Consider the following 26,805-nt stretch of genomic DNA (forward strand, 5'->3'; position numbering starts at 1 on the left):
TTTGGACGTCCTCGTCAGAGGATGGGCGGGGCTGTGTGTGTACCGACCCGAGCACAGAACTTACAGAGTGTGGTTGTAGTCGCTATGAGGCTGTTCAGATATCAGTGTGAGGAGAATTCGTCCAGTTAAGAGTTGTTCTACCACTGAAATAATTTTAGAGACATTATTTTATGGTGGCAAAAACTACAAAGTGTTGCTTTAATAGGCAACTGTGCAATCTGTGCATTATGTATGTTCTGTGTGTCGTAGGTTCCCCGACAGAAGTGTCGCTACGCGGTGGGCAGTGTTTTAAGTGAAGGTGATGAGAGACCCAATGAGGAACAGAAGGAACTATATGAGAAGCACGGCTTCTGGGTTTTCTCTTTCCCAGAGGTCACGCATGTTGTCACAGCTTCCTTCCCTCACCGAACGCCACTCTCTATTTTCCTGGGAGTGCAGAGGGTCTATCCGCAACTCAACTCCTACATCAGGGTAAGGTTTGAAGCAAAAACCTGTTCTGTAGCTACAGGCAAATGTTAAAGCTGATGTCACATCCATATACAAACCGTGTTTCAATCCCTATTTCAAATTAAATGTGCATCTTCTGGGACAAAGAAAATATGGAAATGAACGTTGGAATCCACATGGCTGTATTTTTTATGAATATACAGCTGTGGAAAAAATAAAGAGACCATTTCGAAATTATTTTCAGTTTTTCTGAAAGTACTATTTATAGGTATGCATTTAGGTAAAATGATAATTTTTGTTTCATTCTGTGAACTACTAGCAATATTTCTCCCAAATTTCAAATAAATATATTGTTTCTATTTGCATTTATTTGCAGAAAATGAAAACTGGAGAAACAGGTCAAAAGATGTTCGGTTATATTTTCAGCCCTCAGCTCAAATAATGCAAAGAAAACAAGTTCATATTCTCTATTAAGCAACACAACAGTAATATTTGTACAAAAGTTCCCAAAACATTTTTTTTATGTGATAACCTTGATTTTTATCACAGTTTTCATGCGACTTGTCATGCTATCAGTCTTTCACATTGCTGTTGGATGACTTTGTCACTCCTGAGGTGTGATTTTGTTTAAATTCAACAGACACACGACTGGAATGGCCACAACACATCTAGAAATGCTGATTAAATAAACATTTGGAATGGTCTTCATTTTTTCTGAGGCTGTATATATATTTAGAGCACCTACCCTTACAAAAATGAACTATGGTTTACTTATAGTTACCATAATTATGTTTTTAAGTGAAATTGTGCTACAAAAAACACAAATTTACAATGGTAGCATCTGGTCACAGTAAACCATTGTGCAACCATGGTGTTTGTAGTAAAACATGGTTCCTACACTTTTACTATAGTAAAACCATATTAAATTTGGCAAGACAAAACGATTTGATTGAAGCACATTTGCTTGTGAAACAAAAATCAACAGTCAACAGGCTTTAGAATGACAAGAGAAAGATGTAAGATGCTTTTTGAGCGAATTATTGGTTCTTAATGTAATCACGTGAATGTATAGGAACTTATATCTTAAGTGTGTTTCTAAGAGTGTTTTCTTCCATCATTTTTTATGTCATTAGCATAAAAGTATGTGTGGACGGAAACATAGCTACAGTTGGTTCATCACAGTGTTTCGTAGATGAATCGCGCAAGTCGTCCCAATGGTGTAATAAATTCTGACACCATACCTCTGTTTTCTTCAGCGTGAGAGGTGCACTGTAGCGTGAAGCCTGTTGAAAAATCAATGCCTGGTCTGTCAGTGTTTCTGGCCTCTTTCTGGTGGGATACAGACAGTAATTATTAAGCAGAAGACTTAATCATAGCAATTAAGAAAAAGAGAGAGAAAGAGAGCAGAACAGGAGGGCAAAGAAATCAACATGGGAAATGATTCGCCCCCCCAAAAAAGGGTCTTCTTTTTTACCTTCATGTCTATCAAAACTTGTACAGTATATACTCTTTCTTCTGTGGATCACAAAAGAAGATATTTTGAGTGATTTTGTGTCCATACAGTGAAAGTCAATGTGGACCGATGTTGTTTGGTTACCAACGTTCTTTAAAATATCTTCTTTTGTGTTTCTACAGAAGAAAGAAACTAAATTTAATGTAAATTTATAGGATTTTTCCTAGATCCAGCATCCTCCTCTCCAGGCTCAAGATTAGAAGCTAGAAAACTCATCGCCTCCTTAAACCCTTCCGTCTTCATTTTTCATGCTCGTTTACCTTCTGCTCTTCATTGAAATCTTTATTTACTCAACCTGCAGGCTTAAGAAAGCTTAGATTGAATTGCGTCTGCTGATAACGTCATTATTTGTGTATGTTGTCGTTTGTTTTTTCATGTCAACAGGGACTATTTATAGACAAGTATCCCATCTTTCATTTTTTTTCACATAGGGGTGACAGTCAACAAGGTCTAACTAACAACCAAACCTCAAGTTTGGTTCTTTTTTCCTCTAGAAACATTGACACGATATCTGTAGATTTCAAAGATGAAATTAGTTTTATACGTGAGCTCCCAGGTGTCTCAGAATGAAAAACAGAACTTTTGGATTTTTTTATATTGCTATGCGTTTGGCTTTTATGGGTATCCAAATACATCTCTATGTCTAGATCATGTTAGCTTTTTGCATGTCAGCGACAGCTAAAGATGCATAAAAGTCACAGCATCATGTCAGGAGTAGGGTTGGGAATCGTTTCAATTTTATCGATTCCGATTCCAATTCTGATTCTGCTTATCGATTTCGATTCTTATCGATTCCCAGTTTCGATTCCACAGTTGAAGTAAAACATTTAGATATCAACCTGTATGGTCATTTAGCCTGCTTATTGACTTGTTTGCAAAATATATATATATATATTTATGAGCACCGTTTTGTGTATATTTACACATAGAAACACACCTTTTCTGATTTATTACAATTTGTATTATCATAGTTGAACTACATCATAGTTAAACTGCAGTTACTATAATGCAACTATGGTTAATTTGTGATTCCTGTGCTTTAATGCAAATTCTATAGCAAAACTATGCTTACTATAGTAAAAAATATCGATAATTTTCATAAGGGCTTTTATTGAGATATCAGCAGATCATGCAACGCATGCACTTTTCTGAAAATATGCACACAGGAATTGATGAGAGGAATTCAAATTTTAATCTCAAGTATCCGATTCCTAGCCTTTCGATTCCGATTCCAAATTGGAATTGATTTTCGATTCCCAACCCTAGTCAGGAGTACTGTATTTTTAATCAAACCTCAACAAACAGCCACAACAAAGTCTCCAACCTCACTTTCTGTAATTGAGATCCATAAATCCATTGTTTACATTACATAACAGTTCCTATACGAGCATCCACAGCATTTGCATCTAATCACCAGAGACCTGTAGATACCGGCCCTAATCACCACCCAGGAGTCTGCCGAGCACTTATTTTAGCACCTACACTCGTTCCGCTGTTTGGATTCTTCATAGGCTGCGTTTTCAATGTCACTCTTAAATATAACTTTTAAGAGCAGAATTTCATTTTAAACAGTCGCCTTTGTACTTCACAATGAAAGGCTAAATATTCTACATCATGAATAATCCATGGCGCCGGCCGTCCTTCTGTAACTTGTGTGGGCTGCAGATGATTGAACTCTGCGTACAGCTAGAATGAGTAATTCCAAGGCAGTTGGTGATGTGAGACGAAAGCCTGGTCCCCAGTGTTCTGTTCGAGCCCCTCTGGTTCTGTGGGCAGTTTGTACAGAGAAGATACTAATTCTGACGAGGACAGTGCAAGGGAATCCCTATGGCAACCAGACCCGTTTCTTTGTGTTTTTAATGTGACGGTACGGTGTGGCTGTCCATGCATGGTCATGGCCGTTCCAGTCCAGTTTCTGATCAGTATGAAAAAAAAATCAAACATCAGGAGCACAGCCATGTGAAAGACTGACAGCATGACAAGACACGTGGAAACTGTGATAAAAATCAAGGTTATCATATCTATAAAATATGTTTTTTTTTACTTTTCCTAAATAAATGGACAAATATTTTTCTGCAAATAGAAATATGTTATTTGACATATGGGAGAAATATTGTTAGTAGTTCACAGAATGAAACAAAAAAACAAATACCTATAAATAGTAGCAAAAAAAGAAAATAATTTTGAAATGGTCTATTCATTTTTACCCCGGCTATATGGCATCATTCGCAGCCCTACCACGTAGTAACAACTAGCACATTTTTCTCTAGAAAATGTAAAAATCTACTTTCTAATTGTTATGCAAACTCATCCCACAGGTGTAACCAGCCTCAGATTAGTTGTTTTTATGTCAGTTGGAGCTCATAATGTCAGTTGACTTCAGGCAACATATAACTGACCTTTTCTCATATGCCGCCCTCTGGGAAACATCACACCTGTCAGACCTCCGGACAGCATAGAAAGCGCACAGACACGCACAACCTCAGTGGTTCTTATCTCGGTCAGGAATAATTTGGTCAGTGTTAGTCGTCCGTTTTCTTTTACCTGGATACACAGCTGATGTTTTGGGCCTGTTTTCTTGCTCCCCGCTGGTCAGTATTGATCCGGAAGCCGCAGTTTATCTGTGCAAAGATAACGTTGTGCTCATCACTTCTTGGTGGTTCCTTTAACTTCGATCCTGTTTGGTGCAGTTTGATTTCTTAGTAGCCTATTTGGTATGTCTCCCTTTAATGACAGCATGCATGTGCGAAACCTAATGATCCGTCTTATCACTGCATGATTTGAAATGATCTTCTGCGCTTTAATGGAAACAAGGAAATCAGACCTTTTGTATAAATGAGTTTATGGTCAGAGTTACAAATGTACGTTTCATTAGTGACCTAAAGATGCACTTGAGGTGCCAGACAGTTCAGAATCTTACATGTGTTATCGTATGCTGTGATGATGTTTAGGTTAAAAACTAAACATTGGTGTTTATTTCCTGTGTTGCAGTTTACAAAAATAAAACAATTACCATAATGATGACACAATTGCTTTTAAACTGAAATTTTACGTTTAGTCATTTAGCTGACACTTTTATCCAAAGCGACTTACAAAGAGTTCAGGGAGGGATAAAGCGATATAATACCAAGTTACTAGTTTCCAAAAAAGCCATAACAATACCTGTTGAGAGAAAGTACTACTGTATGACTGTTTTAAACACGAAACTGTGTAGCATTACGCTACCAAATCAATTGACAAAGTCCGATATCAGTCGCGGGCTAACGTAGTATTACATTCCACTTTTCTTGCAAGCTAATTCATTACGATCACGATGACATAAAATAAAATAAATTCATTACCTCGTCCGTGAACATGATGGGCGATCTCCTTACGCCTCTGGATGGTGTAGGGGATTTACAGTAAAAGACCCGTAGACCAGTTATGATGAAAGAAGACTATAGGAATATAATTAATAGAATAAAATTTACTGAAGAAAAATAGTTTGTAGTTTTGCCAGCAGAAGTCAGCTTCAGCACTCTCAAAGAGTTCCACAGGCCGACCTGCCTTACATCCAAATTGCAGTAGTATTTAAGCTAACAGAGTCAACTAAAATACGTCAGTACTTAGTTAAGACATCCTTCCGTGATTGGTTAGACCAAAATATAATCTCTGTAAAAGGACAAAAGGTCCACAACAAGTTTAGAATATACGCGTCCCTTCAATGGCGAAAACGACATGTCCCATAATTCCACTCTCCTACATAACGTTATTTAGCTTCGCCTTTTGTTGTTGTTTCGTAAGTGTGCCATCTAGCAGTCCAAATATTCCATATTGTGGCTTTAAGTTAATGTGACATGTTTATAGGTACAAATCTAACTCCTCAAATACTTAGGAGGAAAACGTGGTGGTGGTAGCGTCATGCTGTGGGATGGCATTTCATTAGCAAGGACCTGGCATCTATGAGCGAGTAGTCTAAAATACGGTGACATTTTGCTAGAGAACCTTTTTCAGACTGCTTGGGAGAAAGTTCGTATTTTACTTGGGATGAATGACGGTTGTCAGTCAGAGCCATGCTGTCAGTATAATTGAAGAATCTGTGACACTATTTGGAAATTGCTGAGCACAGGTGCCATCCCAATAGCTTGGAGGGAATTTTCTAGGCAACATGAGAAAAAACGACACCCGAACTGCTTGTGCAGCTAGTTTATGATCATCTGAAGATTTCATGAAGATTTAAAGCTGTCAGTGGTCCAGAAAGCGTACGAATGGTACAACATACTGAAATGTGTGGATTGAATAATTGCTTGACATATGTAATAATAATATAAAGCATTTTGCAAGACGTTAACAACTCTGGTCCAGATGCACCCGTTTCAGTTTTTTAACACTACAAAAGTGTTAACCAACAGATCATTTCCAACTGATTTAAAATGTTTAATAAACAATTTTTAAAACGTAATTTATGTTAAATAATTAAAAAAGAACCCGAAAAACAGAACCCAGAAGTGTTTTCTTCTCTCAAAATAGTCTTATAATTCCAGGGATCTGGAACTTCATAAGCGTATATAAGTTAAGAGTGTTGGCCTACTCTATACAGTAATAAATACTCCTGAAGATTTTGGGATCAAAATATGATTTTACTTTCTTTTCTTTTGAAGATTTACTCAAGAATACACAACGCGCTGTGATTTCATGGGAATTCGTAACTATTTTAGGAGGTTGCTTATTCTATGGGTATGAATTTGTATGTTGTGAATTGTACAAAAACGTACGCTAACTAGAAAAAGGCAATACTGAAGTCCCACCCCTAACTCCGCCCCAACCCTAACGTCACTGGTGCGAAAGCAAATTGTACTAAAATGTACGAATGAGATCGTACGAATTCACACGAATTAGCCAAAATTAGCCAGATCATAAAACAGTTATGTGTTGATAACTTTGCTGTCAGAGTGTCTCGTTCCTGTTTGATATGTTTGTTATAAAAACCTGTATTCATTCAAACTACTCAAACTTCTCGATCGCATCCTTTCAACCGTCTCCTTTTGTTTTCTGGAATATATGGCGCGATATCAGACAGTCTGTAAATCAGAATGTCAAATACACCGTTCGGAATTCTGATACGGCGCATGCAGCTTCTTCTCTATCTCATCTCTCGATCGCACCGCGTTAAGATGAGACCACAATCAAACGAGCAAAGTGGCCGTGAACTTCTCAGACCAGGAGAAATGCTCTGCCAAATGCCACAGTGACATTTTAGCTCAAAAGCCCCCGCTCAAGATTATCGGAGAAGAAGGACAACATGAACCAAACCTTCCTGCTGTTTGCTCATGAAAAGCTCCTGTTTTTTTATTGTCCCGCTGCAGGAGAAATGCATCTAGAAAGCGTATCTACACAATGCAAACATCACAAGGAAGTTTAATTAAGATCTGATTGGGTGTTTCAATGCTGTGTCAAATCGACAAGAGGGTGTCTGTGTCTCGGTTGCATGGTTTCTTTATGAGCTGTTTGGTATTTCAGGTGAAGGGGCGTCATATTAATCGAGTGCGTGAGGCAATTCACACAAGCTACTGTCTAGACTAGCTGAACTTCATTTAAAAGAACTATTATTTGCAGACTTTAGCGTCTTTTTTATTATGGTTTTATGGTTCAGGCCACTGCTTGGAGCAAGAGAGAGAACAATTTGCATTTATTTACATTTACTTTTATGGATTTGGCAGATGCTTATCCAAAGCAATTTACAGTGATCTTCTTCAAGTCTAGATTGCAGTCAGCATGTTAACGTTCTTAAAGCTATTATAGGGATAGTTTACCCAAAAATGACAAATCTGTCATCATTTATTCACCCTCTTGTGTTATTATGATTGTTTATTTCTGTGTAACACACAAGAAGATATTTTAAGAAATGTCTTTGTGTTCTTTTGTTCATACAATGGAAGTCAATGGGGTCCAATGTTGTTTGGTTACCAACGTTCTTCATAATATCTTCTTTTGTGTTCTACAGTAGAAAGAAAGTCATGCAGGTTTGAAATGACATGAGAATGAGTAAATGATGAAAGAGTTTTCATTTTTTCAAGTTGCAGTGAACCAAAGACTATGCTATTCTAGAACTTTATCTAATAATCTAAAGGATCTTTCCAACACAATCTGGCAATTTGGAATGAACTTGTTCAGTTTGTATAAATGAATACGATCTTATTCATACATTTTAGTACAATCTGCTTTCGCTCCGGTAATGGTAAGGTTTAGGGGTTGAACTTTTGCATTTTCTCCTCAGATCAGATTGGATCTTTTCTTCTTTTTTTTAAAGCAAGTCAGTAAAATTTCAGCATCATATTAATGTAAATAATTTCTGAATAACAGTCTCAATCATTTACAGTACATGATAATGCAATGCAACTTTTTAAAAATAGATTTTAAGTGATTCACATGATGCTATAAATGCCTCCGCATCCACAGAGACTGGCAGCACAGCTGTTGTGCTTGAGGGCATGTATGGTCCCGCTGCAGGCTTGGGTTTAGGATCATTGCCGGTAAAGGGCACAGAAGGACACATGGTGGACCTGAAAGGTTGACTGGACCGCCGGTACGTCCGTGTGCCGTGTGTATTGACATTACTGGCCTTTACCACTGCCAGGGTTTCTGTGTTTCCCTCTTTAGGCAGTCTGCTGCCCACTCAACCATATGGCCTTCCTGACCGACGGCCCGAGCTGTTTGTGACCCACTCGCAGTCTGTCTGATGTAGCGTAGAAGACGAAAACACATGCTTCTAATAGAAATGAAGGGATTTTTATGGTTTGCTGCAGACACTCGAGCTTATTTCTACTGTGTGCTTTGAATTGTTTTGAATTGTTTTTCTTGGTTTTATTTTCCAGTTGTCACCCCCGTGGCTCTGCTGTTCCCCTGTGCCATGAATTATGCATTAGTTTACTTTCTTTGTCACCTTAAATTCCTGAATCATTAGCACTTATTACCCCAGAGCGTTCGGGATTTAAAGCGGTCAGATCGGCTTTGGCTGGCCATGCCGTGGTACTGAAACAATACTATATTATGTAGTAGTATTATTATAGTGTTGTTTTTATTTTTGCAAACAATACCATGGCATTACTACAGTAAATGTCCAAAGAACCGTGTTTGTAACGTTTAGTTCATAATATTATAAAAGCGGGTCAGAATTGAATAACATAATTTTATTACTTTTAGGGTCCTCTTTTGAAAACTAAAAGACTCATTTGTAGTAGCAAATGTTTTTCCTTAAAAGTATTAATAAATTGAAGAAAAACTTCTTTTCTGAAATTATAGTGGAGGCACTTTTTCAAGCAATACACTTAAAGGGAAAGTTTACCCAAAAATACAAATTCTGTCATCATTTATTTACACTCATGTCACTAAAAATCTGTATACGACTCTTCTGTGGAACACAAAAGAAGATATTTTGAGAAATGTGGTTTTGTGTCCATACAATTGAAGTCAGTGGGGGCCAATGTTGTTTGGATACCTACATTCTTCAAAATATCTTCTTGTGTTCTGCAGACGAAAGAAAGTCATACAGGTTTGAAATGACATGAGGATGATTAAATGATGAAAGAATTTTCATTTTTGGCTGAACTATCCCTGTATGTAAAAGTGATTTGATTGATCTTTGCTTTGGACAAGAATACTTCATAATAATTTACAGTATGTTTTACGTTTATATTTATGCATTTGGCATACATTTTTCCCCAAGTGACTTACAGTTAATTCAAGGTACATTTTTAACTGTAGGTGTGTGTTCCCTGGGCATCAAACGCACATCCTTTGCGCTTCTTCAGGAACTTGTGATATTAAAGATATTGTGATTGTGGTTCATCTCTAGTAGACTGACAGAAATAATACGACCATCATATATTGTCTTCTTATATTGCATCTAGATAATATTTTGACATTTTGATCGTAGATCCTGTAGCGATTAAATGAAAGCATCCAATAAAATAATACTTCTCTCCAAATCTTTTCACCTGTGACATTCACAGATGTCAGATGTAATTAAAAATGAGAAGTTGGGAAACTTACGTAAAAATGTCCCTGGCAAAGTTAGGAAGAGAACTGCGATGTGTGTGTGTGCTTGCAAGAGCCATGTAATATGTTTGCTGGTGGTGAATGTCTGGTCAGGCCACGAGAGGGACGCCATTATGTCCCGCTGGCCGTCCCGTTCCGTTCCAGCAGTTCAAACATGACTTTTGTCCCTGAGCCCGAGGGGGTCCGGGAACATTTGCGAGAGGTAAATGTCACATTTGAATATGATTGATCAGCCCTCTGTGCGAAAGTGGCTGAGAATTAAGATAAGATGAATTCAAAATTAGTAAAGGGAAGGGCAAGATGATATTTGCGTGGTTATGCTGTCGGAAATAGATTATTTTACTTTTTTCTTTTTAGAAGATTCTACTTTATGGTGTGGTTGTGGTGTAGAAATTACAGGGTGGATGAATACATTTTAAAATCTTTTATAAAGCCCAGCCGGGGTCTGATTTTTATCCTCATGCCCTGAGAGGTGTGTGTGTGTGTGTGTGTGTGTGTGTGTGTCAGTCAAGCTGTAAAAGCAAGCCGAGGCATAAGGGTCCAGTTGCAAGAAAGCCCTTAAAGTCCGGGTAAAGTGACATTAAAATATGTGTTCTGAGTTTGTCGCACAACAGAAAAGTGTGTTATTAAACATCCAAGTAAATAAAAAAAGTTATCAAAATCTCTGAAAAATAATCAGGACTCTCTGCTCTCAAACACTAGGGGCGTGTCCGCTGTTGGTGCTGAAGCCACGCCCACTCCCGTTGCTCAACCTGAGTCCCCAGTAGGCTTATGTGAAGATTTTTATGGGAGGATTTGAATTCAATTGATATTGAATGAATATTGATATTCATCAATCACTGAAGCACGTCGCAATCACGCGCAGTGATCCTGAAAAGCGTGAGAGCTTGCAACCATGAGCTTGTGATTGAGCAGACGCCTGATGCTAGGCGCTCTAGTGATTAGGGAGGGGCCATGCATGCTCGGGCGCTCCATTGCGTCATCGATCCCCCGTTTTAGCCCCGCCCAAAAATATCCTGAACAGAGAATTGGTGAAAAACTGTTTAACGGTTTAATGCTACAATTCAGTACTACATACTTCTGAGTCTTTGTAATGTGTTTCAGCAATACATTTCTAACATCTACAATGTGTTTAGAAACAATTCTCAGAATTCTCTTTACCCGGTCTTTAAGTTAAGAAAACCCTTAATTCTGGGGTTTTCTTACCCTAAGGGGTTTCTTGCAACCGGCTGAAGACCTGTAATCTCAATAATCAGCTTTTGATGGACACAAGATCAACCCCAAATCATTGAGGATTCTTTCAACACTCTAAGTGATTGTGGAAATAGATTCTAAGTGGCACAAACACAGAGCGAATCAGAGCTTTAGATTAGATGAATTAAACTGTGGTGTATGGATGTTGTTTGGGCATATGTGAGAACAGATGAGGCAAGCAGAGCGATATGTGTCGAGGCGGTGTGTTGTGAGGTCAAGCTGAGGTGGGGTGGACTGTGTGTGTGTGTGTATGTGGGATTGTGGAATTCAGTGAGGTGTAAATGAAACAGCACTCTGACCCATGAGGTGAAAATGAATTATCGGTTCTCGGCTTGTCGCATTGTTTGTGTGCGTTATCGTTTTTGCACATTTTCACTACAGGATCAGAGTAAGCGCCTAGCCACGCAAGCTGGATTTCATGCATTGCTGCATTCCGCAACGTGTCAGATTTTGCATGCATGTTTAGCATGTCCACAGGGGGCACTGCAACCGTCCCTTTTCAGTCAAGGCCCAGGGCTGTCCCAAAATGTCTGATTTTAACTACACAGTTATCGTGGTCAAAAATCAATTATATATTGTGATATCTGTTAAAATAAAAATAAAAAAATCCGTCAGACAAATTCATCTTTCATTTTGCTTATTTTGCGTTTTCTCTTTTTTTGGCCAATGGATCACACTCAAAATATAAATGTAGTGTTTGTTAACATTTTTGCTTATAATGTTTGTTGTATTAACACAAAATTAATAATCATGGTTATTGGTTATTGGTTATTAATATTACGCTTTTTGTCTTACCAGTATATTGTGACACACATATCATGCCTGAGCAACAGTTTTAGGTATTATACTTTTGTTTTCATTTTAGTTTTATTAATATTTTAAATGACCTCAGAATTTATTTTCATACTTTTTGTTTTCTTGTTAATATTAGATTAATGTTGAGCTTGTCATTGCTATTTGTTTATTTTTTATATTTCTTTGTAAGTTTAAGTTATAAATAAGTATTTTAGTTTTTATTTATGTTCGGTTTATAATTTTAGTGCCTCAGACTTATTTCAGTCTATTGTTGAGGTAACTTTTCTCATTTCACATAAGTTTTTCTAATAATATTTAGACCAATATTTGCTTTCAATAAACAGAAGTGTTTAAATAGTTTTAGGTTTTGGTGGATTGATTGCCATTTGTATGACTACAGTTTGACTATAAATAGCATGGTTTAACTGTGGTTACTATAGTGAGACAATGGTAAATTTTCGTAAGGTCAGACGTTTCAATGTAACTCTATTGTCATGTTAAGTCGTTTTTTTTTACTACCAAAGCAATACAGGAATGCATATTAAGGTGAATGGTGAGAAAAATCTTAAATTGTTTACATGTAGTAAACGAACATTATTTCGGACACTAAAACATAAATAGATCATAGGTTTTGAATTCTTTTCTTTTTCCTGTAAAAAAATATCAGAATGTGTTTATGTAAGATTCTCAACTTTGTTTTGTCTTGGTAAGGTCGCTGTTATTTACATCTAGCTTACATGCATCGTTTTAGATCCAAGTCAAAGTATCTAGTTGTCTATAATGTAAGATTAGCTGAGATGTAATTGGTGGGGTAAATCGAAGGGCTTCTCTGTTCAGTAGCCCGTATCGAAGTGTGGAATCACTTCCTAATGATATACACTGATTTTCTTCCCTCTCTTTCTGAGAAAACCTCTAATGATGGATTTTCTCAGCAGATACGTGTCTTTGGATACTTCCCTCTTTTCCATCCCTCTTCCCCTCCATCCCCGTGGAATATCAAAGGATCTAATCTCTATGTAAATCTTTCAGATTTTTTCCTTTGTGTTTTTTTTTCTCACTTTTTGATTTATAACTTTTATCTCGGAGGTTTTGAAAGCGATGAAAAGATGAATTTACAATCGTTGGAGCTCTCCGTAGAACTGAAATCAGAAAGTTTAGAAATTATGGGCTGTCTACAGTATTCGCTATTTGGTGAAGCTTCCCCCGCAGATAACAGCGTTCAGCTGTAAAGCGTTTGATGCTCACTTTGGGGAGATCTTGGACCAGTAATAATCATGTACGGAGTAGTATAGTGTGAAGCAATCTCTTCTTCCCGTCTGCCCACTAAAATGTACTTTTATCTTGTCTTGTGTGAAATATGAACACCTGTATTTTACCTAATCTTGAATTCTGTCCGGCTTTTCTCCAGGGCTGCATTTATCACGGGGATCTTTCTGACAGGCCGTGGCCATTTTCAGCAAATAAGAAATGTCCGCTGTTGAACTTTATTGATGGTCTGAGTCATCCAGATTTAACTAGACTTTTCTTAATCGTTTTTTTGCTTGTACTGGCCATTTTTCACTTCAGGGGTAGTTGCAAGTCAAGAGATGACGGAGAAGACCCCGCAGGACCTTTCAAGCCCTCCTTCAAGATAACATGCAAATTTAAGCTTTCCTTCTCGTCTCCTGTCGAGGGATTTTCGGCCAGACCTGTAATGAAATTGAGGAGCAGCGGACTGTGAGGTTTGGGTCTCGGAGGCTCAGGGGAGCTTAGAGGGGACCAGAACCATTTATCTTAAAGAAATGGCTGTGACAAAACACCAAACATTGGGACGTCCTATTCGGGTCAGTGATTTACAAGGGAGGACTAATTTCATGTATTGAGCTGGCGCGAATAGTCCACACTAATCTGAGAAAGTTGTTGTGAAAGTCGGTGCGTTTGTGTGTGAGTTTTCATAACGAGGTAGACTTCTTGCGACTTCACACAAAAATTCTGTTACAGAAACTCGCCTACAGACGTTATATATGATATCGTAGTGTGTTATATTATCATTCGGTCGTGTAGATGCACGTAGTTTGTTCTTCCCCCGGCACCTTTTGAAAATGTAATCCGTTAAATAACAGCATGTACAGTTTAAAGTGCTTTTTCAAATTCTAACATTTTTTGCTGCAAAGAATCTTACTTGGAAACTGTTTCTACAAGTGTCAAGAAAAGAAAGTCTGTAAGCCTGTCAATGTATTTTTAGAGATTAAATGGTACATTATGGTAAGGGCCGTCCACTGCTGTAAAGACACAATTGTTGACTGTCCCTTGTATTTTTCCCTGACGTTTGGCAGTTGTCCACCCTGTAATCCTGTGGATTACTGTCATTAAAGTAGGACGTCAAGAGCGGGTGTCGAAACAGAAGAATTCCAGTCCAGTGGACGACAGCGGCCTATTCTGGGATATTGGGATATGATGGGTCTTGAGAAATTGAGGACAGTTGTGGTTGATGTGTGTTTAATATAAATGGGAGATTTGGTGAAATTGGACAGTTTTTATTAGAGATGCACCAATACTACATTTCTCCACCAATAACTGATTATTCAGAGTGATATCTGCCAATGCCGATTTGAATGATTAAATGAATATTTCGTAACTTTCTGAATGTTATTAATTAATAAAATGACTAATATCGAAACTGGCGCTGTTTCTTAACGTTTTCTATATACAGAGCACAAATTCATTGCATTTTCCTGTCCTCTTTTGATTGACAGGATATATCGGTCCCGATTATCGGCTGTTTTTAAACTATCGGCCGATAGTGTGAAAAATAGCTCTTATCGACCAATACGATTATTGGCCGATATATCAGTGCATCTCTAGTTTTTTAGTGTTTTTTGTAATCGTGGTTAAACACATTGGCGTAATGCTTTATGGAGAGCTACTTTTTTGTATTGCAAAAAGTGTAATGTTTTACATTTTCTGGAGAAAATTGTTTTTTAATTGGTCTGAAAATATGTTTTTAAAGGGGTCATATGACACGGCTGAAACGAATATTATCGTTTGTTTTAGATGTAATGCGATGTGTATACATGATTTAAGGTTCAAAAACGCTGTATTTTCCACATACCGTGCATGTTTGTATCTCCTCTTTGCCCCGCCTCTCTGAAACGCGCAGGTTTTTTACAAAGCTCATGGCTCTGAAAAGCGAGGTGTGCTATGATTGGCCAGTTAACCAGTGCGTAGAGATTGGTCGAATACTGCAAGCGTGTGATGGAAATGTAACGCCTCTTACCATATTTGGAACATCAGGTTCCAAAGCAATTGTACTGACGGGCGGTCTTAGTCAAATCATACCATGAACTGACGTAGATTTGTGGGGGTGTGGTTACACAAGGCATTTCAGGCAGGTCCAGAAAGGCATAGAATGCATATTTTGTTCCGACACTTTAATTTTTGCAATTTTATGTGTCTAATACACGCATGGGCAACTTACAACACGCTTATCAAGACACAGAAAAACACGTATTCTCGCCATATGACCCCTTTAACTTGGTTTGGACAGAACATTCCTACATTAGGCCGCAAGGTCTTGTTTCATGGACCTAAATTTATTCTGTACACTTTTGTTTATTTATCTGAAAGAATTAAAAAGTGTGGGCTATATGTGGAAAGGGGTTTCCTCCGTTGGTTTCTTCAGATGTTTATCCTCAGGGAAGTAACTTATAAAGGAAGAAAGCCCTTATCTGCTTTTATATAAAAAAAACATGCTCAGTCTGAGAAAGAGAGTGTGTGTGCTACTTTATATAAATACATCCATAATGTTTTTCTCTCTGTGGTATTCTCTGTGTTGATGGTGACCAGATTGACCTTCCGTTTCCTTTGATACTTTCTGTGCGTGTGAGAGATTTATTTGCACCGTTAATAGCTCGAGTCATTTTTGGCAGCACTTATTCATCTTCGAATGAGAAAGCAGAACATTTTTTTTTAAAAACGTTTCAACATATTTCGTCAACGCAAACATGTGGCATTTATTTCGACGTTTATTTCCCGCTGACCCTGGAAGCTAGCATGTCCTTATAATTTCCTCACTTATTTGCATAATGTGATATCTGATTTCGTCTCCGTGCCTCTCTGCCTTTATTACATTAACGCTGACCCCTTTAGCTCACACGCTGGGAAGACCCGACGCGATACTGGTATTCCACCATACCAAGGAAATCTGTCATGAGTTTTAAGGTTTAGTGATGGTTCATGTTTTTGTAAAATTCTTATGACTTTAACTTTATTAAAAAGAAAATGTCTATTACTCCTGGTTATAAACTTCACTACCCACAATCCTGAAGAGGATTTTCATAAACCAGGGAAGTTGCTGTTACTATGGAAACAGGAGCACAGAAGTGATGGTCCACTGCAATGAACGAATACGAAAACTTGCGATAAACTTAAAATTGATACTCATGGTCGGTAGTTTTATATAACCCTGTCCTTTGTAACTCTGTAGCATCTTTGCAATCCTGCATGAGGTGTGTGATTCATTTCCAGAAGACACGCCAATAACCAAGGCTATAGTCTCATAGCTTTGTATTGTCTTCTTCTTTTTGTTTTATTGGAATACTGTAATGTGATTTATCTGATATGCACTTGTCTACTCTTAAAATCTGCTTTCAGATGTAGGTTTTTCCATAAACACCGTGTGTTTTTAACCCTGGTGACTATTTTCTTTGTAGAAGAAAAACAAGATCTTAGACTTGACCCTGTTTGGATTGCAATAGAGGGACGTCCCAAACAATGTTAAAGCTACTCAATCACCAAGCCAAATATTTGATGGGCTTCCCTACCAGTCACCACAGGGCTCTTTTCTATTTGTCACTCCCATTATTCTATAACGTTGAGTCTCACCACGTTTTAGCTTTATCCCCTTGTGAGATTCTCCGTCATGATTGTGAGGATGATTCCATCGCTATGAAACTGTCTTTTTCTTTGAAGACACCATGTATGGTTTCGCTATTTATTTGATTTCATAGTATCGTTTACTTGAATGTAGTCTCCCAAAAACGTTATTGTTCAGAGGTTTCCCTTGCGTACCTCAGGAGGATATGGAAGTAGGAATGAAAATGGTGGCAGCTTGGAAGGAAAGGAGATTTCTCATTGTTGTCTAAGAGAAATACTTGAGATATTAAATACAATTGTGTCTTATAAATAATACACCTCTAGAACAGACCTGAAAACTGATCTCAAAACAGTCAGCAACCCCAAGATTTGCTCTCTGCTATTGTTGAGTGATTTAAATTTCCGTGTGCTCCTTTCTTTTGTTTTGCTCTCTTTCTTTGGGTCGAGCAGGCATGAATCTATATGAGGAAACGTTAATTATAAGGAAAAACTGAGAAGAACAGCAGTGAGAGATGGAAGCTTTCCTCTTGCATTTGGATGAGAAACTCTGACAGCTTTTCATCTTCGTCTCTGGCTCACTCCACCAGGTCTTTCTTCTCTCCATCTGTTTCGCTTTCGTCTTCGAGTATGCGGTGAGGGTCTTTGCTTTTTTTTGTCTGTGCATTATCGTGTGCCATTCTTTTACACCGGTTCTGTTTGCAAACAATCATCCAGTGTCTCACCTGGAGATGCTTAAGGCGGTTGTGCGTGTGAGCCATATTGAGATGGAGCTAATGAGAGCTACAATCAGAGAATGAGGAGAGATGATTATTTGCTTTGTTCTGCAGCGCTGAATGAACTACATGGCAGGCTAATGAAGAGAATGTACAGTACTGATAAGGAAACGCATTAAAAAGATACAAACGTACGGGATTACGTTGTTCACAATGCTTTGTGGAATGAGTTGTTAATTAATTCCTGAATGAATATTCAGTGTTGTACCTTTCTCTTTGATTTAAGTTTTTCTTTAAAACTCCCATTGTAGTTTTGTTAATAGGATCTTTTTCGAAATGCATGTGAAAAAAAGTAAAATAGTTCCATGTTGCTGAAAAATCTGCGTCCACTGTTAAGGTCTATAGGTCAGGAATAGTTCACCCAAAAATGACAATTCTGTCATCATTTCAAACATGTATGACTTTCGTTCTTCTTGAGAACACAAAAGAAGATATTTTGAAGAATGTTGGTAAATGAAAGCCGTTGGTCCCCGTTGACTTGCAAAAGTGTTCATACAATAGTAGTCAATGGGGACCAACATTCTTCAAAATATCTTCTTTTGTGTTCTCCAGAAGAAAGGAAGTCATACAGGTTTGAAATGTCAAGAGGGCGAGTAAATGATGACAGAATGTATGTTTTGTATACTTTGTTGAGGATAATGTACATCCGGACGGGTGTACAGTATATTATCCTGCTTCATGTCGGGGTCCTAGGAACATCCCAATGAACTACAGCTGATGCTTAAGGAGAAAGAAGCATGAAGCTTGACAATTATTGCAATGATGATGATGGAAATGAAAGTTTTTAGCCTGCAGCTCGGTTTTTATTGCAGAGGGACACACGGGGATGTGTGCAGGGTGCTGCAATTATCCACAATCAATAGTTCAGCCATAAACCAATTACAAAATCCCACTGGAGAAAACGCAACAATACAGTTATAGATTATGCATCAGCATTTTTTAGTTGTATTGCCTAGACTTTAAAAAAACCCTTTAATAGTGATAAATTAGCCGACCTTTGATGAGCGTAGATACTTAAACACTAGGCCTTGTTTTGTATTGTAAGTGTGCAAATCAATGAATCAGCACACATTGTTTAAATTTGCTCATCGGTGCATTTTTATTCTTCCGTTCTTAAAGGGACAGTGTACCCATAAAAAAATTCTCACTATTATGTTGTTTTACATTTACATTTATTCATTTGGCAGATGCTTTTATCCAAAGCGACTTACAAGTAGGAGAGCATATAAACATTTTGTCAACACGCTAAACAGTACCGTTAGTTTACAAGGCCATGCTACTAGGAGGATTAAAGCTGGAGTAAGCAAAGGAGACGATGAACAACAAGATTTTTTTTAACAGACAGACAGACAGAGTTATTGGTTAGTCAAATAAATGCGGAGCAGGTATGTTTTGAGCTGGTCTTTGAATGTTGTGAAGGATGCTGCAGTTCGGGCGGAGGCTGGTAGTTCATTCCACCAAAGGGGAACCGTTTGAAGCCTTTTTGACCAAAAAAAACTATTAATGTTAGGGACAGAAAGACAGACTGGCTGTATCAGTACAGCAACTGTATTTATAAAATTACAGCAAGGTACAGGTGTTAAAATCCATGTCTGAGAAAAACAGATGGCGAGAGAAATATTCAATTAAGGCCGAACCACAGACATCACCGGTGTCCCAGACACATACAGTACACGACAAGACATCAGGGGTCTCTTATGGCATCTTTTGAGGGTACGGTGGAGGGAGACTGAGTTAATTTGTGCTGGGATGATTTATCCAAACAAATTAATCCAAATATTAATTCTCCGACCTGGCAATCAGCCTTCCTGGTGTTTTGCACCTCGGTCCCTTACATAAAAGGGTTCTGGTTTGCATATTCATCACATCATCTTCAAATATTCCTCAGCTTAATGAATATTGATGTAACATTTGACTACTGTTGTTAACTATACACTGCCTGAGGTGAAACTCACACAGGACTGGAACAGTGGTTTTTAGAGAATACAGAATACAGTACAAAAAAGGACTGTAATGGTTGTGATGCGTTCGGAATTTAAACAAATTTTGGATAAAAGCATCTGCTAAATGTATAAATGTATCATGAATTGTGCGGTGTGGACTTGATGTTTTGGGCCTTTTGAGGTACATTATATCAGTTCGTGTGTTTCTGGGGAATCGAACCTGTGACATTCTTATTGACAGCATCATAATCCACGACTAGCACTCCGAACTAAGTCTCTGGTTTTGTATGACACAAATGCCCGTTTGCATGATTATGATTTAGTGCTCATTTGATTTTAATAACAGATCACACAACACAACATTTCGTCTCAATAGGAGGTTGTAAACTCTCTGTTGGAGCTCATTACAATCTGCTCAGATAAGGCATGCTTTGCTAGCTTTGATACGACGTGTCTTTACAATAATGGGGTAAATGTTAAGTGGATGTGTATGGGGTATATATAGTGGTCAGGGGGGCTTCATCCATCTTTAAAGCAGAGAGTAATAAAAAGATACCGAGGGGAGGAGGACGTGGGTGGATACAACTCTCTAATCTCACCGGGATCGTAGCTTTTCAACTTTTCCTTGTATATGCTCGCTTTCTCACAGACACAAAGTCAGACACTCCAGAGAAAGGCAGCAGCGTTAGCAGGAAGATTATCTTGTTGCCACGAGTCGGCGTCCATCCCGCAGAGGTTTCATCAGCTTGCCATTAGTTGAATTTTTCGCTAAATAAATAGACATGAAGTGATTTAAGTTGAAATGGTTTTATTATGTGAGACAGTCGAGTGATATGAGAGACGTGGAACTAGCGCTGCTGTGGAGGGAATTGGTTGTCTGGTACAAGAGTCAATTATACAGACTCCTTTTTGCTTGTCTTTTATTACTGCTTTGTTTGTTGGGAAGCTGCAGGAAAGCACTGGAAAATAAATGGTTTGTCAGTTATTAAACAATTGCGATTAACCAATGATACTTAAAAATCAGAATGTATTTCAGAGAGCTGTATAATAAATGTATAGTTTCTTTAGCCTGAACATTTTTTTATGCACTTCTAGAACAGGATTTTGATGCATATGTTTCCGTTTGATTTTTTTCACATTTTAGAATAATAGTATACTTATGTATTATGGAATTTCACAATTGTAACTATGGGAATTATGTTGTGACTAAAAGGATCCAAAAGAAATCAATACTATGTTATCTTTTAATATCTTCAAAGTAACCACCCATTTCTATTGTCTAATTGCAAAATCATAATCATGGCATTTTATTAGCCAACTTCTTGGAATGCTTTTTAAACAGTATTAAAGGAATTTCCATCTATTCTGGTCTCTTATTGGCTGATTTTTTTTATTTAATTGGTCCGAGTCATCCATCTCTTAACTACAATTTTTAACTATAAAATTACTTCCTAGTAAATGATGAAATGACTATGTGGGCACAATTAAAGAAACAGTTCACCCAAAAAGGAAAATTCTGTCCTCATTTACGCCCCCTCAAGTTCCCAAATCTATATGAAATTCTTGGTTCTGTTGAACACAAAGAAAGATATTTTGAAGAATGTGAAAAACTAAACAGCTCTGGGGCACTATTGACTAACACGTTAGTTTTTTATCCCTACCATGGAAGTCAACAGTGCCCCAGAACTATTTGGTTACAAACATTCTTCCAAATCTTTCTGTGTTTAGCAGAACAACTAAATTTAGGGTGAGTAAACGATGACAGAATTTTCGTTTTTGGGTTAACTGTCCCTTTAAGTTTTGGTCTACAAAACAATTTCAAACGTTTCAACATAGACCTTCAGATTAAAAGATTTTCAAGGTAATTAAAAAAAATTGAAGCAAGCGTTTCAAAACTTTTTAAGGATATCGTATGTGGTGGTTGAATTAAAAGAGGTTTGAACTTAAATCTTTGTCTCTTCATCTGTCTTTTAGGAAAGGAAATTGTGCGCACATCCATTTCTGGAGATTTACAAAGGGGGAGTGATCCACTACATGAGTCCACTGGCCCGGCAGGGAGATTTCTATGTTCCCGAGGTCAGAGAGCCACAGAGATGGTTACTGGGAGAAGAGTCGGAAGAAGATGGAAGGACGGACCTCACGGGTAAAAGAATCCCTAGCTTCCATTTTCTGTCTAGTGACTGTACAATTTTAATCACAATCACGAGAGCAAAATTCTCATTCTAGGATCACTTGTGTCATGCTCTTCCCATTCATTTCCTTTGCGATGAATCGTAGCCTCAGACAATATTCTGGCCAGAATGTCAGAAACATTCAGTTTAACAAGTTCACATTTAGTGTGGATCGTGTTTCATGGGTTGATGTCAGCAGAAAGGTGGTTTAATAGGTATTAATCACCACCTTATGGAGATTTGATGGGGACGCGTCATACTGGCTGAACTCCACAATCTCTTACACCTGTTCTGGTGATAATGAGACACAATCTGTGTGTATGTTCGTCTGATGGTCAGACCCCAGCCTGTGGGTACCGCTGAGCAAAATAAAACACGGATGAGGTGATGGGGACATGAGGGGTGTGTGGTCCACACCAGCTGTCCCTGGAGAGTGGCGTGTGTGTCTGTGTGCATTTGTGTGTGTGCGAGTTCTAATGGTACCAGTTCCACCTGTTAGTCTCCTCCCCTGAAACAAACACATGATAATAACTCTAATGTACGATGTGAGAAAAGATTAAAGCTAAGATGAAACAAGATTAAAGGACACATTTGAAGTCCCTCATGTCAGTTTTTTAGATGTGTTGTGTCCTAATGCGGTGCTAAATTGAATATGTTTTACAGCATGTACTGTTCCCGCTGTTCTCGAAGGGACAGCTTCAATTTTGATTTGCTAGATGCTTGTTTAACTGGCCTCTCAGCCTGACAGATGCTCAAAAACTCCACTTAAACCATTAAAACAGACTGAGAGACCAGCTAACCACTGCACGTTTGTCTCCTTCAGCAAGATTTTAGAAACAAAAAGACTGATCCTGACTTCAAATCCAATTTCATCTTAAATTCACAGTTGTGACACAGAGGTCAATCAAAATAAATGTACTGCATTAAAATCTTCATGGTGTGGTACAATGTAAATCTTAATGTAATGTAAATCTTTTTTTTAATAAAGCAAAACACAGTTTAAGGCTAGTAGGAAATATTCATGGATGTAGAGTTTCCCATTTTGTCCCTGCTTCTTATTAATAAAGAGAAATAGAAATATATTTTCTGTTTGTGTCTCAATGAAAGATTTCGGTAACACTTGCTATTAGTCAACATTAGTAAATTCATTAGGTTACAATGAACAATTTAGTTTTTCAGCATTTATTAATCCTTGTTAATGTTGGTTCATGTCAATACAGTTATTCATGTTAGTTCATGGTGCATTAACTAATGTTAACAGTGATAACGTTTGATTTTAATAATGCATTAGTAAATGCTGAAATTAACATAATCCAAGATTAATAAATGCTGTAGTTTTGTTCATTGTTAGCTCATGTTAGCTAATGCATTAACTAACTTAACAAATAGCACCTTATTTTAAAGTGTTACCAAGATTTCTTCAGTTTATTCTGTTTGAACAAACTCATTCTCAACACCAGGGGTTTAAAGCAGGTTCCAGGGGGTCCCCTTTGATTTTGTTTTGTTAAATAAAACTTAGTTTAACCTTCAATTTTGCCATGAAACCGTAATTACTTAAACTTGCACTTAGACTTTGATGTATTAAAAATGCTGAAAAGTGAGTCACCGTAACAATTCTTATTTTATTATAATCATTAATCAATGATCAATTAATCAAATGAGAATATTTTCAGTTTAGATGATGCCGAAGCCTAACTGATATGTGCTAAAATGTTTTTTTTACTCTATTTTTAAGAACAGATGTTTTTAATGCTTCATATAATTTGAAGTACTTCTCATTTTCGTCAAACAGATGTCTGTGCTGCGTTGATGTTTCACGACAGCTGTGGTTTAAACGGCTGACCATTTAAAAATCAACATGCGTTATCGTTGCTGTAAGAAATAAATGGCAAAGAGTCATTTAATTTCATCCTTTAGCGCTGTGTCAGCTATGCATTTCAAATGATGCTGTCAAAAAGTTGTCATGCTGAAGGAATAGCTTTATTTTACCAAACTAGTATGAAACAGATCTCTGTCTGCTCAGATTATATTCCGATCAACACTCAACATCTGTTCTGTGTGTTAGACACTTGGGTGTTTTTTTGCATATTGCATAGATCTTTACGGTTTTCTTTCGATTTTACATTGATTATGAAGTAGTGATCCAAAATAGCACCATAATTGTATAAAATTAAGCATCGAATATATTATTATTACCCTGAACTGGATTATCCTTGCATTATGATGCCATTGATAAGTCTTGCTATTCTAATTATACATAATTACTGTTCAATTAGTTACATGTTATTTATTATTATACTGTACAGTAACATGTTATATTTCCATTTAGCATCGTGTTTCCCTTTGGGTACCGATGCACTATTTGAAAACCACTGACATGTAGGTGATATATTGTCAAGTATGCAGGCTGCTGGCAAACGGAAGACTTTTTTATTGTCTTTCTTCTAAATAATATAAACTTCTTTATCCTTATTTCTCTCTTTCACACACTCTACCTGTCATCTCTCGCTTTCCCCTTTCACATCGGATCTGTCCTACAAAAATGCAGTGTTGACAGGAGGAAGATAAACCAAGTGACGGTCAACTATTTGCCGAAAACACTGACATAGGCAGAAAAACAGCTTAGACACAGGAGATCCTGATGCGTTTGTCACTCTGACATGCTGAGTGTGAGCGTGCGGGGACTCCTCACACACACACACCAATCAAATGTTTTATGGGGACTTTCCATAGAGATAATGATTATGGAATGAAATGAGAAACGGTTTGGGCACGAGAAATCTACAGAACGTTTCATAGCTGTTCATAGTCAGCCGTACAGGAGATGCTTTCATTGCTCTGTGACACCCCGGCAAAACGAATCACCTAAGCTGTCGTGTGTTTGTGTTTGTGTGTGAACGCACAGGTGCCGACTCCCACAGCGAGCGCAGTTCCATGAGCCGCCTACCTCCCTCGGAAAGTCGAGACACTTCACCTGCTCCGTCCAGCACGCCGACTCGCTCCCAGGGAGACAGACAGTGGGATTACGAGCGAGATTTCGACCACGCGGAGAGAAGCGAGTCCTCCAGCGTCTCCTCCTTCGAGGAGCTGGACATCGAGTCAGACAGGACGGTGAGGTGTGACCACACCCCTCCACCCCTCACAGGACGCAGCAAAAACAACCCGCAGGGTCAGGAGAGAGAGATGATGGTTGAGGAAGAGTAAATGAAAGGAATTCTGGGAAATGTGAGGAAAATAAGGAAATGAAAATTCTTCATTTTTTCTTTAAAGCCAATATTGATTCAATTTCCTCACATTTTTCAGAATTCCTTTTTTAAACAATTGACAAATATAAAATTGTTTGGACGGGATTTCTGTCTATTCTAAAGGGAATTAGTAGGTGCACAATGGTGCCTCTATATAACAAAAACAAGTCAGGTAACCTGAATATCTTGAAAAGCATAACGATATTTAGGGCTCTTTAGTATCGCATTGGTGAATGTATTGTTTGTTTGTTAACAGATTGTTAATTCCTAACGACAGACGTTAAACGGCGTTCTTTTATAGCCGAATGTGTTGTAATTACTTTTGTAAACGTTTTGTAATGTTCTGCTTTCAATTATTTACCCCTAAGCCTGATTTATTATTTCAATTCCTCGCATTCAATCTTCATCCTTCAGTAATCACTAATTTGCACCCAAAGAAAGATTTGTGTGACTTGAATATTAATTCATCAAAGCCATACGTTCGTAGACAAATGAAATCTCTATTTGCACCAGAAACTGACAGGTAATATTGCTGTACGAGAAGATAACACTTCTAACACTTGTTTATTGTTTGCATTTGAAGGTGTTTGAAGCACATACTTGTCTTATGTGCTGTCTGGTCATATTCGATCACCTAAATGGCATTTCCATAGATTTTTCTCAGATAAAACAAATGCACTTGATCAGTGTATTATTCTTTTGAATTGGTATTTTCGTTATGCTGAATGTTGATACATTTCTAGTGTGATTTTAGTGGGTTCCTCACAATGTGTTTTGTTAGATGATGTCCGATGATGTGCTGAAGTATTGATGTTCAAATGTTTTCTCTTTTATTCGTGGTTTTCATTCACACCTGACATACTTGATACCTTTGTATTTTTTATAAAGTTTAGAATGTCTTATTTTAATTTTTATGATTTGTTCTGCTAGTTGTTGATCAACTTAATAAAGAGTTTTGACAGACGGGGCTATGATTGGTTATTTTACGAATTCATGCTATTGGTTTTACAACTGCACACGCCAACAGCATATGTACAGATCAGACTGTGTCACATCATCATTGATTATTTGCTTCCTCTTGGAAATAATTTGCATCATGGAAGTGAAATGGGTTATAAATGATTTTGAACCGTTGACTTCTCGCTTGCCTGTGGGTCTGAACTGGTATTAGCCATGTTTACATTACGAGTTCATTTGATTTCCTCAACCTGCCGTCTGTGCCTAGAGCTTAAACAACATCCACACACCTGACAAATAACCGAAGTTCATCATTTTCTTGTACCGATACCCAAACATCAACAATTTTCATTAAACATGAGGTTGTTGAGACCTTGAGGTCTTGTTTCTTTAGGTTTTCTTCCAGACAAACATGCATAAACTATACCGTAGCACCACGTCTGTGTATTATTACAGTATGTCTGGTACGGCTTACTTAGTTGTGAAAAATGGTATGGAAAATGTTGGAAGATAAAAAAATGATCCAAACCCGAACAGAATCAACATTTGGATTCTAGCGCGTAATTCTGAAACAAAACATTCTGTTATTTGTTGGCTCGATTTTACCATTTTTATGAGAGGCCTAATCAAAAAACATTTCTTTCTATAACAGATAGATGTTATTTCTGCATGAATGCATCACAAACTAACTTGTCATTTAGCATAACATGGACAGTTTTACAAGACATCATGCAAACAGCCAGTGTTTGAGGCAAAACTTTCAGATTTGTCTGCGCATTTGACAAATTACCCGTTTCATTTGGGTGGAAAGGTTTG

The 26,805-nt window shown here is 37.7% G+C and overlaps 1 protein-coding gene across 1 annotated transcript in view; it reads left to right on the top strand.

Annotated features, from left to right (window-relative positions):
* Positions 1-25,992, top strand: part of LOC130571257 (testis-expressed protein 264 homolog) — a 32,135-nt gene extending 6,143 nt beyond the window's left edge. The window contains exons 2-4 of the mRNA XM_057362116.1: positions 250-471; positions 21,591-21,759; positions 24,693-25,992. Coding sequence (XP_057218099.1) covers positions 250-471; positions 21,591-21,759; positions 24,693-24,991 — 690 coding nt within the window. The 3' untranslated portion in view covers positions 24,992-25,992. The remainder of the gene's footprint in view (positions 1-249; positions 472-21,590; positions 21,760-24,692) is intronic.
* The last annotated feature ends 813 nt before the right edge of the window (positions 25,993-26,805 follow it).

This window comes from Triplophysa rosa, linkage group LG20, assembly GCF_024868665.1.
Source record: "Triplophysa rosa linkage group LG20, Trosa_1v2, whole genome shotgun sequence".
NCBI classification, from domain to species: Eukaryota; Metazoa; Chordata; class Actinopteri; order Cypriniformes; family Nemacheilidae; genus Triplophysa; species Triplophysa rosa.